The 15095-nt window shown below is 36.8% G+C and overlaps 1 protein-coding gene across 2 annotated transcripts in view; it reads left to right on the top strand.

Annotated features, from left to right (window-relative positions):
* Positions 1 to 87: 87 nt before the first annotated feature.
* AIDA (axin interactor, dorsalization associated) overlaps positions 88 to 15095 on the top strand; it is a 41722-nt gene continuing 26714 nt past the window's right edge. For both annotated transcript variants that reach the window (XM_061187318.1, XM_061187319.1), the window contains exons 1-3: positions 88 to 362; positions 7477 to 7546; positions 14880 to 14933. In XM_061187318.1, the coding sequence (XP_061043301.1) occupies positions 253 to 362; positions 7477 to 7546; positions 14880 to 14933 (234 nt within the window). In that variant the 5' untranslated portion in view covers positions 88 to 252. The remainder of the gene's footprint in view (positions 363 to 7476; positions 7547 to 14879; positions 14934 to 15095) is intronic.

Genomic DNA, 15095 nt, shown 5'->3' with positions numbered 1-15095 from the left:
TGGAGCGGGGCGGCCTCAACCTAACGCGAGGCGGGGCCTCGGGGGCGGAGCCTCGGCGGGGCGGCCGCTTCAGAGCCGCAAAGTTTGGCTGTGGCGGCAAATGGGCTTGGGCGGCTCCTTGGCGGGTGGTGGCGGTGGCCGTAGCGGTTCCTTTTGGCCCTGTTAATGTCGGGGCCAGGCCCGGGGAGGATGGCGCCCTAGAGCCCGGCCTTGCTGGGGTAGGGGCGGGAGGGGACGGGGTGGGGACCGGCCATGTCGGAGGTGACCCGAAGTCTGCTGCAGCGCTGGGGCGCCAGTTTTAGGAGAGGCGCCGACTTCGACTCTTGGGGCCAGCTGGTGGAGGCGATAGACGAGTATCAGATGTGAGTGACTAACCGCGGGAGCGGGCCAGACCGGCTCCAGTCGGCCGCCTCCCGCTTCTTTCTGTCGGTGTCTCTCATCACTGTATCTGCAGCCAAGGCTTCTCAGGGTGGGGCCCCGCAGGCGCTGGGGCTGAGATCCCACTGGCCCTGGAGACCAAGGTCCGGTCTCTGGGGTTTTTCGCTCTCCGCCTCAGCAGGGCCAGTTCCGTGCAACAGGTAGCCCTTCTTTCCTGGGGCGCCAGCCCATTCAGGCTACGTACTGAGTTCCCTGCCACCGTCTCACGGGTCCCCCGCTCTGCAGTGAGTTTCCTTTTCCACTCTCCTCCGCCTCTCTCAGGTTGCCGCCCCTCAGTTTCTCTTTTAGAATCTCGGAGGAATACTTGTGTCTTCTCCGCCCAAGTCCCCGGGATGAGGGGCCTCGCTCTGTATACGGTGCCTTCCTCCTCCCCTGTGTAGGGCAGGAGGGAACTGGTGGCGATTGAGGGGAGGGGAGGGGGTGCCCCCAGGAGGCAGCGAGGCCGGAGGTATCTCCTCAGCCAAAAGAAAGGTCTCCTCTCGCGCCCCTTTTCCACCCCTCTTTCTGGGGAGCCGTGTTTTCCCAGTTCACCTCGATTCCGTTTCGGTTTCTGGGACTGTTATTTGCTAGGCTGGGTGAGTCCCACTCACCCCCTCGCTCGGTTGCTCTGGGTGGAGTCCCTGCAGGATGTGAACAGAAGAGAGCAAAATGTGAATTAATAGACCACGCACAGGAGTCCCCACCGCCTCCTTGGGTCCCTCCTCCTTTTCCTGTGTATAATGTATAGCCGCAGGGTACATGTGAGCGCCAGGTTCTTTGATCTACCCAAGTCCGATTTCTTTCCCTTTATGGTTTCCTCCCAAAACTTCAGGGGTGTTTTTAAAATTAAAAGACAAGGTTTGCGTATATATTAAACCTTGCTTGTAGTTTCTTGCACATTTTACTGAAAATAGGAACTGCCTGCTGAAATGCTGTTGTTTGCAAACTGTTGCCAGTAATTACTTCTTGGTTTAAAGCAAGTTATTGTTCGAAACCATGCGTAAGTAAAATCCGCCCCAGCGGCTTTTGGAAAGAATACACGATTAGTGCTTGGAAGATCTAAATCCTGTATTCTTTTTCTACAATAGTTACTTGTGTTTATCTGACCATTAAGATAATTTAAATACGTGGATGTTCTCTATCTCATCTTACTGACTTTGAATTGCCTGTAGTTTTCAAAAGCCCTGAAAACCACCATGGTTTGGGCCATTTTGCCATGTGTTACAACTACTGTCATTTGTTTTGCACTTTCACTTGATTTCACTTTACTCTTGCAACTGCTCGGTGAGAATATTATTATTTTCATTTTGCAAATGAGGAAGCTCAGGTTAACCGGATTACGTAGGGTCACAAAACTATACTGGTGAAGTCTGGGATTTTTTTTTTTTTCCCCCCAGTTCCAAATCCTGTCTGCTCTACTATGTAGTGTTTAAGGCATTTATTAAAGATGCGTTGTAGAAGTGAATTGGACAGATTAGAAGACTTCCTTCATTCCCAGAGAATGTATCCTTCCATACTGTAGCCAGTTAGATAGTGAGCACCCATGTATACTCATTCTGCGTTAACTAAACTTGCATAGCCTGAAATCTAAAGCTGCCTCTCACTTGTGATGGTGGGACATCGCAGCTGTTGGCACTCAGCAGCAGACCTCACAATGGAAAGTGAAGAATACCATGTCCAATTGAAATTACAAAGGAAAATTGAATATGCAAGCTGTTTAGCTGGAATTTCTAAAAATATCTCAGCATGAGAGTAATAGGCACCAACAAATCTATTGTTGAACCTCAGTTACTAACCTTGAACTTCATGATTCAGAGTAATTTTAAAATTACTATAAAAACCACCAGTGTCAAATTTGAATAGAAATATGTGATGATTGGCTTAAATTTTGAAAACATACAGGCTACATACACAATGATGTTGAATTTAAAATTAATACACTCAAAAATGAAGGCCAGTTGTCTTTTTATTTGAATTATCTGTGAGAAAGGGAGACCATTTGGGGGCCACTAAATGATGTGAAAAAGAATGGATGGGATTAAGTAACTGACTAGATACTGAGCGAGAAGAAGGAGAAGGAGTCTGGGAGAACTGGTCTTTCTGACTGCAGAGGCAGCCGTGTCTTTACAGCCGAGCAACACACAGGAGTGAATTCATGGGATGGGGACCTTGTGGGGGGGGGAAGGGAATGGACGTGTATGTACTTATCTATCGTAAGGTAAGAATATCACAGCTTAAACAGTTTCATCACTCAGCAAGTGAGAGCTGGGCGTACAGAAATGAATAAGATTTGATATCCATCCTCAAAGTATTGAGTCTAATGGAGGATTTTATTTATTTATTTATTTATTTTTTCACTGTGAGAAATGCTGGAGGATTTTAGAATAAATGGGTATTGCTATTACAGAAGTAGGAAAAGAGTAAGTGCTACCACACTCCTTGCTGTTTCCTGAAGCATGCTTCTGCCTTAGGGCTTTTGTCCTTTTTCTGGAACACTCTTCCCCCATTATCTGCTTGGGTCGATTGATCACCTCCTTCACGTCTTTGTCCAAATATTATCTTCTCTGTGAGGCCCTCTCTGGCCACCCTATTTAAAATTGTCCGGTTAAGTATGCTGTCCACTCCCACTCCCTCTACCTCAGTCTTGCAGATCCAACCCCCAATCCTGCTTATTTTTTCTATAGTATTTATCACCATCTAAAATACAATATATTTTTGTGTTCATTTGGTTGGTTGTCTCTCTCCCCAGTTGAATGTAAGCTCTTTGAGAACAGGGTATAGGAGGGGTTGTCTATTTTGTTCTCTACTGTATACGTAGTGTCCGGAATAGCACTAGACTTTTATCAAGTCATTATTTATTTAGATATTATATAATTGTTGTATTCTAGTGAATGGCTTGATTCAGGAATATGCTGTGGGAGCATTAAGGAGTTGATGCCACAGTACCGTTGGAAGATTTAAACAAATTATGTCAAAACTAAAATTGCTATCCAAAATATACATGATCAATTAAAAACAACTCCCTCTAGCAGGCCACCTCTTTCAGCAGCCTGGGGGTACCTGCCCCCTAACTTAGGGTAGAGTGGCATGGACTCTGCTGCCTAGAATCAGCTATTTCACAGGATCAGTCCTGAGGCATTAATCCAGCACACAGATGCTCAATAAATATTTGTTAAATGAATGGGTGAGTTTGAAGATCGGATAAGCCCTGTTAATCGTCCTTGCTATGTCTTGTATCAGTGCCTCTCAAGGTGTGGTCCCACGTCCTTGCTGGTCTGCAACGAGATAAATAAAGAAATGGGGATTTAAAATTTAGGAATTTCATTGTGGTGTGACATCTTAATGATAGTTTTTATTTTATTTTATAGAAGTATTAGCCTGGAACAGATTGCGGGGAAAAAACTAGTTCTTCACTCTAAATAGTTTGAGAAGCACTAGTTTCTGTCATGGATTGCTGTGGGGTTTCTGTGGGTCACTTGTTTATGTGCTTTAAGAATATTTAAAACTTCCCCTTGAGAACAGTCCTGTATTACCTGTAGGCACCCTTGGAAACTGAGGTTATTCTCTAGAGAAAAATATTTGATAGGTTTTTTTACCTTTACTAATAGAATGTCAACTCTTTTACCTGCTCATCTGATACCCAGAGCAGGTGGATGTTCCCTCAATGGACAGATTTATGTCTCACTTTGTCTTAAAATGGTGCAGTCATTTATGGGCTTAGAAAATTAATTTTTTTGCCTAGGTTTTACAAAAAGTTTTTAAAAATAACTTTATTGAGGTATAATTTATATACAGTGAAATTCAGCATTTTACATTTACAATTCAGTGAACTTTCAGTAAATTTACCAAGTTGTGCAGCCATCACTACAATCAGACTTTAGAACATTTCCATCAGCCCGCAAAGATCCCTCATGCACATTTGCAGTCATTCCATGTTCCCACTCTAGCCCCAGGCAGCCATTAATCTATATTCTGTCTCTAAAGATGAAATGAAATTTTTTCTGGACATTTCATGTAAATTGAATCATATAATATGTGATCTGTATGTGGCTTCTTTCATTTAGCATAATGTGTTTGAAGTTATCCATGTTGTCGTATGTATCAGTACCTTGTTCCTTGTTACTGCTGAGTAGCATTGCATTGTATGGATATACCACATTTTGTGTATCCATTCACTACTTGGTAGACATTTGAGTTGTTTCTCCTTTTTGACTGTTATCATTAACGCTGCTATGAACATTCACGTGTAAGTCTTTGGGTGCACGTATATTTTCATTCTTCTTGGGTAGAGATATAGGAGTGGAATTGCTGGCTCATATGGTAAATTTATGTGTAATTTTTAAAGGGAAACTGGTTGGTCAAACTGGGTGTACCATTTTACATTTCTACCAACAATATATGAGAGTTCCTGTTTCTCTACATTGATAGCATTTGTTATTGTGTGTCTCTTTGATTATAGCCATTCTAGTGGGTATGTAGTGTACTTCACTGTGGTTTTCATTTGCTTTTCTCTTACGACTAGTGATACTGAGTGTCTTTTCTTATGATGCTTATTTTCCCTGTAAATCTTGTTTGTAAAGTATTTCTTCATACCTTTTGCCTGTTTTTAAATTGAGTTTTGTCTTTTCCCTATTGAATTAGAAGGGTTCTTTGTATTTTCTGGATATCAGATAGGATATATGATTTGCAAATATTTCCTCCAGTCTGTTGCCTAATTTTTAAAAACAGGATTCTGTTTGAATTTAACATCGTTGTCTACTGACTGTTAACATTTGAGCAGGAGTTTAGAGCTATATCCTTCTTCTGACAGTGAGCTGCTTAGGTTTACAGTCACTATTGGCATATTGTGTGTAGAACTTGTCGAATAAAGAAACTGTGCAACACTATAACTTCCCTGGATTCAGGGATGTGTAGTTGACATTGTTAAGTGTAGACTGTGATTCCTGAAGAGAACTCTACCTAGATAGTAGGCCAGCAAGAGTTAGAAAGGAAACCAAGTACGGGACAAGTATGGCTATGGCTATTTCTAATTGTACTTACTCCTGTATAAAATCCACAGAGTGGGTCTATGAATGACATTTTAGGACAAATATTCTGGGGTTTCCAGTTTTGGGGGAAAAGAAATAAATGGATGGAAGCACTTTGATTAAGTAACGTGGTAGAGCTATCCTGGCAAACATGATTTTATGTAGGAGTTTCTTGCGTTATGATGAGGATGCAGACCTTTCATAGATTAGATAGAGATCATCAAGTGAACTTTACACTTGATCTTTAAAGACATGATTGCATAGATTAGAACTTCCATCTAAGACTTTTTGGAAACTTGGTGAACTGTCTTTTGCAACGGCTTGGTGGGAAATTTAGCACTTGCTACCCTTTGTATCCCTGCCTCCATTCCCCACCTAGGATAGTATAGTATGCTTGGGAATTATAGTTTCAAATTCTTTTGTAGTTACAAAATGTCTCACCAAAAAAATCCTTTCAATTCTTTGTTTTCTTTCCCCCCCACTGCAAATTTTTCAAAATTAAAATAAATATCACGTAACATGAAATTTATCATTGTAAAGTTGTACAATTTGTTAGTTTTTAGTATATTCACAATGTTATGCCACCATCACCACTATCTAATTCCAGAACATTTCCATCACTCTCAAAAGAAACCCTTTACCTGAAATGGGTCACTTCCAATTCTCTCCTTTCCCCGGCCCCTGGCAACCACTAATCTGCCTTCTATCTCTATGGATTTACCTATTCTGGATATTTCATGTAAATGGAATCATATAATATATGATCTTTTATATCTGGCTTCTTTCATTTAACATAATGTCTTTGAGGGTCATTCATGTTGTAGCATGTATCAGTATTTCATTCCTCTTTATGGCCAAATAACATTCCTTTGAATGTGTGCGCCACATTTTGTTTATCCGTTCATCAGTTAATGGACATTTTAGGTATTTCCAGTTTTTGGCTAATCACACATAATGCTGCTCCTGTGATCATTCGTGTACAGTTTTTGTGTGTGTGAGTGTGAACATGTTTTCTGTTCTCTTGGGAATATACCTAGGATTTTGAAACTGCTGGGTTATATGGTAACTCTATGCTTAACGTTTTAAGGAACTGCCAAACTGCTTTCCACAGTGACTGTACCATATTACATTCCTACCATCAGTTCCAGTGGTAGGGTTCCAATTTCCACATCCTTGCCAATACCCATTGTACTTTTTCTCCCTCTTTTTAAAAATTATACCCATCCTGGTGGGTGTGAAGTTGTATCTCATTGTGGTTTTAATTTGTATGTCCCTAATAACTAATGATATGATATTCATGTACTTATTGGCCATTTTTATATATTCTTTGGAGAAATGTCTGTTCAATCAAACCTTTTACTCATTTTTAAATTGAGTTATTTGTCTTTTTATGGTTTAGCTGTAAGAGTTGAGCTTAGACTTGTAACACAGATCCATACTTAAAAACTCATCCGAGGCCTAGCTGCTGTTTTTAAGTATGATGATAACTGGGCAAACAATGATTTCCATGTCTGATTGGTAGAGGATTTTCTTTATTTGCCATGAAAAATACGTTCAAAAGTATAATTTGATAGAGTATCATCACTTTGTCATGGCTGTAATTTGAACTAATCTTATCAGCAAATTAATGATAGACTGATAAAAGTACCTCTGGCCAGTACTATTAATTGGTGCTCACTGGAAGTGTTTAAGCCAAATCTGGACAACTGCTCTTGGCATGTTGTAGAAGAAATACGTGTGTACTAAAGAAAGTTGAATTCGATGTCATTTGAGATTCTTTCCAACTCTATGAGTCTGTTTTTGCTGTCTAGAGCTGAAATTTGTCCCAGTGAAATGGTATGAAAAGTATCTTATTTCCATTGTCGTTGTATAAAGAGTTAGATTCTAAAGATAATGTAGATTTATACTTTGAAAACAGAAGAAAAGTGTTATTGTACTTCACTGTTTTTTAAGAATTAAATTATTTTACCGTGTTTCACTTGAAATAGTTTGCTTTCCTTCAATTTTAAAGAATGTTTTTTTCTTCTTACAGATTAGCAAGACACCTACAAAAAGAGGCCCAAGCTCAACACAATAATTCTGAATTCACGGAAGAACAAAAGGTACCATAAAATAATCTCTAGATACATCAGATTCCAAATGAAAAGGGTTCTGTCTTTTGAGTCCATTAAGCAAAAACAAACAACAAAAACTGTTATACTTAAGTACAAAGAATGATACTGATTATGCTTTGCTGAACATTAAGTAATTACTTTAGAGATACCACATGATTTACCATGTAATGAATTTCTCACTTAATGAATTTCTTTACTCAGCCATTTAGACTTTTAGTGGAGACCATCCACACTTTGGTTGGGGAGGAAGGGGTACCAGAGACTGGAGTTTGATTGTGAGTAATTGCATCCCACCTCAGTACTTACTTAACTCTGAACTTCCTTAACTCCTTCTCCACCTCCTCTGAAAACAAACAAAAAACAAAAAAGCTACCACTGAAAAAAAATTAGTTCAAGTCAAGAATTTGGCATAAGAATCCATCAACAAAATAAGTGCATAAAGTTGCAAAATGTTTCAAGGGTGCTCTTTCTCCTTGAATTAAAATTTTAATGTATCAAATTGATTCCCTCTACTGCTAGAGATTGTGAAAAATGGGATATTTTAAGAAGCTTTACTGTAAAACAGTGAGAAGAAATGGGAGGAAACAATTCTTATTTTTCCTGGCTCAAGGTATCTAGTGTTAAGTTAAATTTTAATCTCGTAGATAATGAAAAAATTCATGTCAGTTTTCCTCTCATTTCTTAAGACATTGTAAAAACTATGGCGACTTAATTTGCTTTTATTCTCTTTTTGTACAAGGAGTGGGAGTGGGAGTGATTCTTTGCACACTCTTTAAGTAAGCCTAAACAAATTGGTTTTAGTCCTTTGGCCTGTATTCATTTGATTCATCTTTATAAGTCTTTGAAAAGAAAAAAACACCAAAAATTAGGGTCAGTCATATTTCTTACACAAGTTAGTATGTTTGCATTTTAAAAATATTTAGGGTCTGTTGAACTGGTTTGCAGGGCAGAAATAGAGACACAGATGTAGAGAACAAGCATATGGACACCAACGGGGGAAAGTGGCAGGGGCAGTGGTGGTGGGATAAATTGGGAGATTGGGATTGACATGTATACACTAATGTGTATAAAATGGATAACTAATAAGAACCTGCTGTGTAAAAAAATAAATAAAATTCAAAAATCAAAAAAAAAGAACCTGCTGTACAAAAAAATAAATAAGATAAAATTCAAAAATTCAAAAAAAGATAACTAAAAAAAAATTTTTTGGGTCTGTGTCATCTAGTGTATCTTTATTTTGTATTTTAAAAAGTAATAGAAGTTTTAAAATTTAAAAGTATATTTTTCTTTTTTCCTTAATTGCTAATATCCACAATAGATTTAGGAAACTTAGGATTTTAGCCCTGGAAAATAATTACCACAGAGGAATTGTCCAGTTTGCAAAAGGAAAGGAAGAAGGACTATATGCTTTATTACCTCTAAGAATTGTGAAATCTGTCTACGAATTGCTAAGGAAGTGATCAGCTGGCATCACAGAATTGAGAGTTAAAACATCTATACTTTGAAACAATCTCAAATATCTGAGTATGTAAATTAACAGCTAACAAAGTGTGTTATGACTATGGAAACAAAATGAAAGCTTAGGAAATTAAAAAGTTTAATGACAGCCATACTTTAATCACCTGTTTGCCTTGAGTTACTTATATGCCTTGTCTCCAACATCTGTTGCTTAGGTATAGGCTCTATGAGCAACACGACCTCAAATATAAACTGATTTGACCTAAAACATACTAAAGTTTTTAAAAATGTCATCAAGAAATGAGCTTTGCTGATGATTAGACTAACAAGAAAAAATTAGCTTTTTCTTAATTTTCTTTAACTTTCTAAGGATGAAGCTGGGGTGTTTGACAGTGCTGTGTATTTAATCTTTAATTTGTAGCTGTTCTTAGTAGGCACCCGGCTGCTGTCTTTTTTCAGCTTACACAGATCTAACCCTCCACAAGGCCCAGGAGGCACCATGACCTAAAGGAATGAGCCTGAGATCTGGAGTCGGAAGACTTGGTCTTGAATCCAGTCTCTGTCTCTGGGCCTTAATTTCCTTATGTATGAAATGAGGGATTAGATAACCCTAAATGATCTTGAAAGGTATCCCTAAATCTTCAAATGACCTCTACCTTTGAGGTAGTCTGTTCCTCCTTCCCTCCTGGAGGCCTGATTTCTGAGGTATTTATTATTTATAAACCTGCCTAGGAGGCAAATGTGGCTGCCAGTAGTGACTACAGAGAGAGGTTGTGCCTGCCTCCCTATTCCTTGGGCTTGGAGAAGGACCCCCAAATCACTCTGTACTACATTATGAATATAAGGCAAGTCGTATGCATTTACAAATTTATTTTTCTTTAAAAATACAGGTGAAACATTCACAACGGGCCAGAAACCTCATATTGACATTATAGGCCTTATTTCAATGTCACATAAGGAAAAACTTAGAGGCTCCAAGTTAATAAATGATTAGAAAACAAAGATTTCCCAGACATTATCTGGAGAACATTGACTCTGAAAAATTAATAGATGTTATATGAACAGAGTTTGTGACTTGTCAGGGCTTTTAGTATGCTAATGTGTATGTTGGATTTTTAAAGAGTTTGGGTAATGGAGTATTTCTTAAATTTGTTGGCTTTTGAAAGTCTCCCTCCTCCTCCCTTTATAATATTTCATTGGGTCTGAAGAACATGTTATGGGAAATTTTGAAACCAACTGTTAGGTCTGCAAAATTAATTGAATGCCAGACCTGGCATGTAAGCCAAAGGAGAAGAAATTTGATTGTGTTTTCCTTAAAAGAGGAAAATGGAGAATGTTCCTTACATTATTCTAAGCAAAATTGTTCTATATGTTTTCTATTTGGAATTATATTCTTTATGCTTTTACTATTTTAAATGTTTTTGTAGCAGTGACAAGTTTTAGAATTATGCCAACCATTTAATAATTTGTGGAACTTTGAAAGAAGATTTTTAAAAACCACCATATTTCTAAAGTGCTTTCTTTATGAAGCTTTTTACTGTTAGCTCACAGTAAGATTTCAAAAATATTTGATGAATAAATGCTTTGTTAGATCTTAAGTTATTGATATTTATTTGTATATGATTATTATTTTAAGATTAGAGGAATCCTATTTTTTTAGAGAATAACATATATATCTTCACAATATTTATTTTAAATCTGAAGAACTCTAAAGCAGAACTACTGATCTCTCTAAAGTTTATTAGTTGATGGTAAAAAATCTTCATATGGCTTTTCTATTCAAAATATTCTCAAAGATTTCTGGTGGAAAAAAAAAGCAAGTTTATAATTCTTATTTGATCTTCCCTCATGATCAGTTGACATAGCTTTCATTTCATTTCTTAATAGTTTTGTCATTATAACAACAGGGTTTAGTAGCCAAAAAATAGCTGCCAAAAGCTTTCATTCCGTTAAATTCCCTGCTTTGGTGTAGTAGATTTTCTCATGTAAGTTTCTGGACAGAATAGAACATCCTGTCTCATGATGCTTAGAAAGTTTTTCCCTGTTTTGAATCAAATTTAGTGGTAATGAGAATTCCAGCACTATATGCTTGTTTTACATTTTATAGGTCCCCCCTTTCCACTGCCTCCTCCCTCTCTTCCTTTCTTTCCTCCCCACCCCCGCCATCTAAAGAGTAGACGACTGGCTGTCTAAATGTAAAAAATTAAGTCTGGATTGAGACTATACTACTTTAACAATGTGTATTTTTTCAACCTATTTTTCCTTGATATGTTTTAGCAAAATTACTTTAGCTCTTTATTTGTATATTTCTGTTTCATCTTTTCCTTTAACCGCTCTTTTTGAGTTGTCCATTTCCCTAGCAAGTGACAAAGTAAAATAGCCAATATTCTGAAAATGACAACATTTTCCATTTCTATACCACAGTAGGTATAAGCAGTTAATTTGAATGAAGTGCTAATTATTTAAATCTTTCTAAAATTAAACTTCACTTACTTTGAGTGCTTAGTCTTAATGTGTATTAGTTAATAGTCAATATTTATATTCTGACACATATGACCTTGTGCTTCTTAATAATTTTTCTGAACCATTTCTTTCTAAGAAAGTTGAAATAATTACAGTAGCAAGCACTTGATTTTGACATCAATAAATGCTGCATGTTTTGCTAGAGCTGAAAATGGTAGTGTTTCACTCCTTTTTTAATACTGATGTTGGGTGTGGTCCCTTAAAATAGTTATGAATAATGCCTATTGGTATTTTGCCATAGTTCAGTAGATTCTGTGTAAAAAACTGTTGCTTCTGCTTAACTTGAAGAAATATTTAAATTTAAAATAGATTATTAGTGGACTCATAGTTGTTAAACTGCATTTTACCTTAAATGTTAAAAACATCAAATCAAATGGATTGTATAGTAAAGAAGGAAAAGGAGTTAACTAGTATTTTTAAAGACTTACTCACTGGTACGTGTCCCTTAATACAGACAACCCTTTTTCAAAACCATTTTTTAAAGAACATAAAAAGTATGGCCAAATGGTATTAAAATAAGTGTATTACTTTGTTGTATGTATTGCTATTGTATAGAATACACTGATGTCCAGGGCAAGTTGCTTAACCTGTCTTCTGTTTTCACATCTATAAAATGGTTGTATCTAACTCATAGGGTTGTAGTCGGGATTAAATGACTTAATGTGTGTAAATCACTTAGGAGAGTCTGTCATTTAGTAACTGCTCAATAGTTGTTAGCTATTACTATTACTATATAATTATATTTATATTTAAAATTATTTACTAGTTTTGTCAGATTTGAGTGATATATATGAACAATGATTTGGGGTTATTAGATTTTATGTAGAAAAGATTGTTGCTGGTTCCTTCACAACAGCTCTTTCAGAGGGTAAATAAATCTCTGAGTATCTTGATTCCTTTTGCAGCAATTATATTAAATATAATATTTAAATGTAAAATTTCAAAATAAAATTTGACATTTTCTAAACTCTTATATTAAGATTAAAAGAAATTTTTAAAGATTGTGGAGATAGTTAAATATTGTTACTTGTTCCTTGACCAAGAGTCATGTCTTTTGCTCAGTCGTGGTTTATTTATTTATATATTTTTAAGTTAAAAAAATTGTTTTATTGAAGTATACTTGATTTACAATGTTGTGTCAGCTTCTGGTGTACAGCAAAGTGCTTCAGTTATACATATTGATATATATACATATTCTTTTTCATATTCTTTCCCATTATGGTTTATAACAGGATACTGAATATAGTTCCCTGTGCTATACAGTAGGACCTTATTGTTTATCTATTTTACATATAGTACTTTGTATCTGCTAATCCCCAGCTCCTAATTTATCCCTCCCCCTTTCACCTTTGGTAACCATAAGTTTGTTTTCTATGTCTGTGAGTCTGTTTCTCTTACATAAATAAGTTCATTTGTGTCATATTTTAGATTCCACATATAAGTGATATCGTATGGTGTTTGTCTTTCTCTTTCTGACTTACTTCACTTAGTATGATAATCTCTAGGTCCATCCATGTTGCTGCAAATGGCATTATTTCATTCTTTTTTATGGCTGAGTAGTATTCCATTGTATATATATACCACATCTTCTTTATCCATTCATCTGTTGATGGACGTTTATTTACCTTGCTTCTATGTCTTGGCTATTGTGAATAGTGCTGCTGTGAACGTTGGGGTGCATGTATCTTTTCTAATTATAGTTTTCTCCAGATATATGCCTAGGGGTGGGATTGCTGGATCATATGGCCACCCTATTTTTAGTTTTTTAAGGAACCTCCATACTGTTTTCCATAGTGGCTGCACCAATTTACATTCCCACCAACAGTGTAGGAGGGTTCCCTTTTCTCCACATCCTCTCTAGCATTTGTTATTTGTAGAATTAGTGTTTTATTTTGTGAACTGCTATCCCAGCTGTTTATGATCCATATGATAATTGCATAGTGCCATCTAGCCTGGGTGCCAGGTACCAGGACAATACTTGTTACTCCTCTTTGCTCCTCATTTATTTTCCAAAGAAAATTGGTGAAAGAGAAAACCACCAAATCTAATTGACTAAACTTTTGCAGGTCATCATGTGTATAGAAAAACATCCTTTTTTTTTTCCAGAATATTTTTTTTGTGAAGGCATTGCAAATATTGTACATATATACTTCACTTTTATTGTCAGGATTTATTCCTTTTTATTAGGAAGAATTTAAAAGTCTTGATGGGCGTAATTCAGCTGCCTGCTCTTGCAGATATTTGTTCTACGGGTCTCCTCCTTTTCATTTCAACCCTAGTCATTCATGTTCTTGTTCTGATTACTGTTTACATAGACAGTTGAAATAACCTGATTGATCTTACCTTTAGTCTTTTCCCTTTTCTCCTTCACCCTATGGATACTGTTATCGCAACAGTCTTCTTAAAGGGCAAATCTGATAGTCATTCTTCTGTCCAAAAACTATCTGTATAATTTATTGCTAAAGTAATAACAGATTCTGCAGCTGGTCCTAGAAGGTCCCCTTTATAATGACCTCCCTCCCCCAACACACACATTTCACATTTCAAACCTATCTCCCCCTGCTTCAGTTTGGGACTTCAGACAACTGAACCGTGACAGTTTTCCTAGTACTTTAGTTGTAGAAATCCTCCCAGTCACTGGGGCGTGAATCCTAATTCCCATTCTTGTCCTGTTCCTCCAGGACATATTACCACTTAGTTTGCTGAAGCCCTATAGAATCAAGTGCCTCTGCTTTATGTTACAGTGATTCTGAATGTGTCTTATATAATAGAAACATGAGCTTATTAAAGACAGGGACTATGCCTTATCACTTGTATCCATTTTATAGCTCAGATCTGACTGTAAAATTTACCACCATTTATCACATGTATTGATTCTGCTTAGTATTATTGATATATTTAATTGAATAAGTCAAGATTGGATTTGAGTCAAAATTAAATTATACCACTGTGCTAACTTTCAGATATTTTTGTTTTTAAGTCTTTCAGTGAATATCAGACTTTATGGAGAAGAAGAGAAGGTAAAGCTTAGGAGGGAAGATGCTTGAAGTCCTTTTCATTGCCCTTTAAATCATATCTAAAGCTATCATCAAAGCAAACTTGATTTAAAATTGGTTGTGGCACATTAGGTCCGGAGTGAATATATACTCACCTTCTCTGCCTGATCCCAGCCCTTTACCTCCTGTTTCTCATCTCCAAAGTCTGCAAGATGCTAAAAGAAGTAAAATTTAACTTATTTTTTAAACTTATAGATCGCTTAGCAGTGAAAATTAACTTGATGATTTGGACAACTAACAGTTATGATGTATTTGGTATTTATAGCATTTTCTTTTTCCTGCAGAAAACCATAGGCAAAATTGCAACATGCTTGGAATTACGAAGTGCAGCTTTACAGGTAAATAGGTTGCCCCCCTCCAACTTTTTAATATAAGGAAAAGAAATTATTGTGAACTAGTCTGATAAGATATTAGCATTCATGCCAAAAGCAGTATTGTCTCAGCAAGGTTTTATAACAGTAAGAATTCATGGGTTAAACTCATATTAAAAGATTTAGTTC

Source organism: Eubalaena glacialis, chromosome 3 (genome assembly GCF_028564815.1).
Source record: "Eubalaena glacialis isolate mEubGla1 chromosome 3, mEubGla1.1.hap2.+ XY, whole genome shotgun sequence".
NCBI classification, from domain to species: Eukaryota; Metazoa; Chordata; class Mammalia; order Artiodactyla; family Balaenidae; genus Eubalaena; species Eubalaena glacialis.
This window is presented reverse-complemented; position numbering and strand designations above follow the sequence as displayed.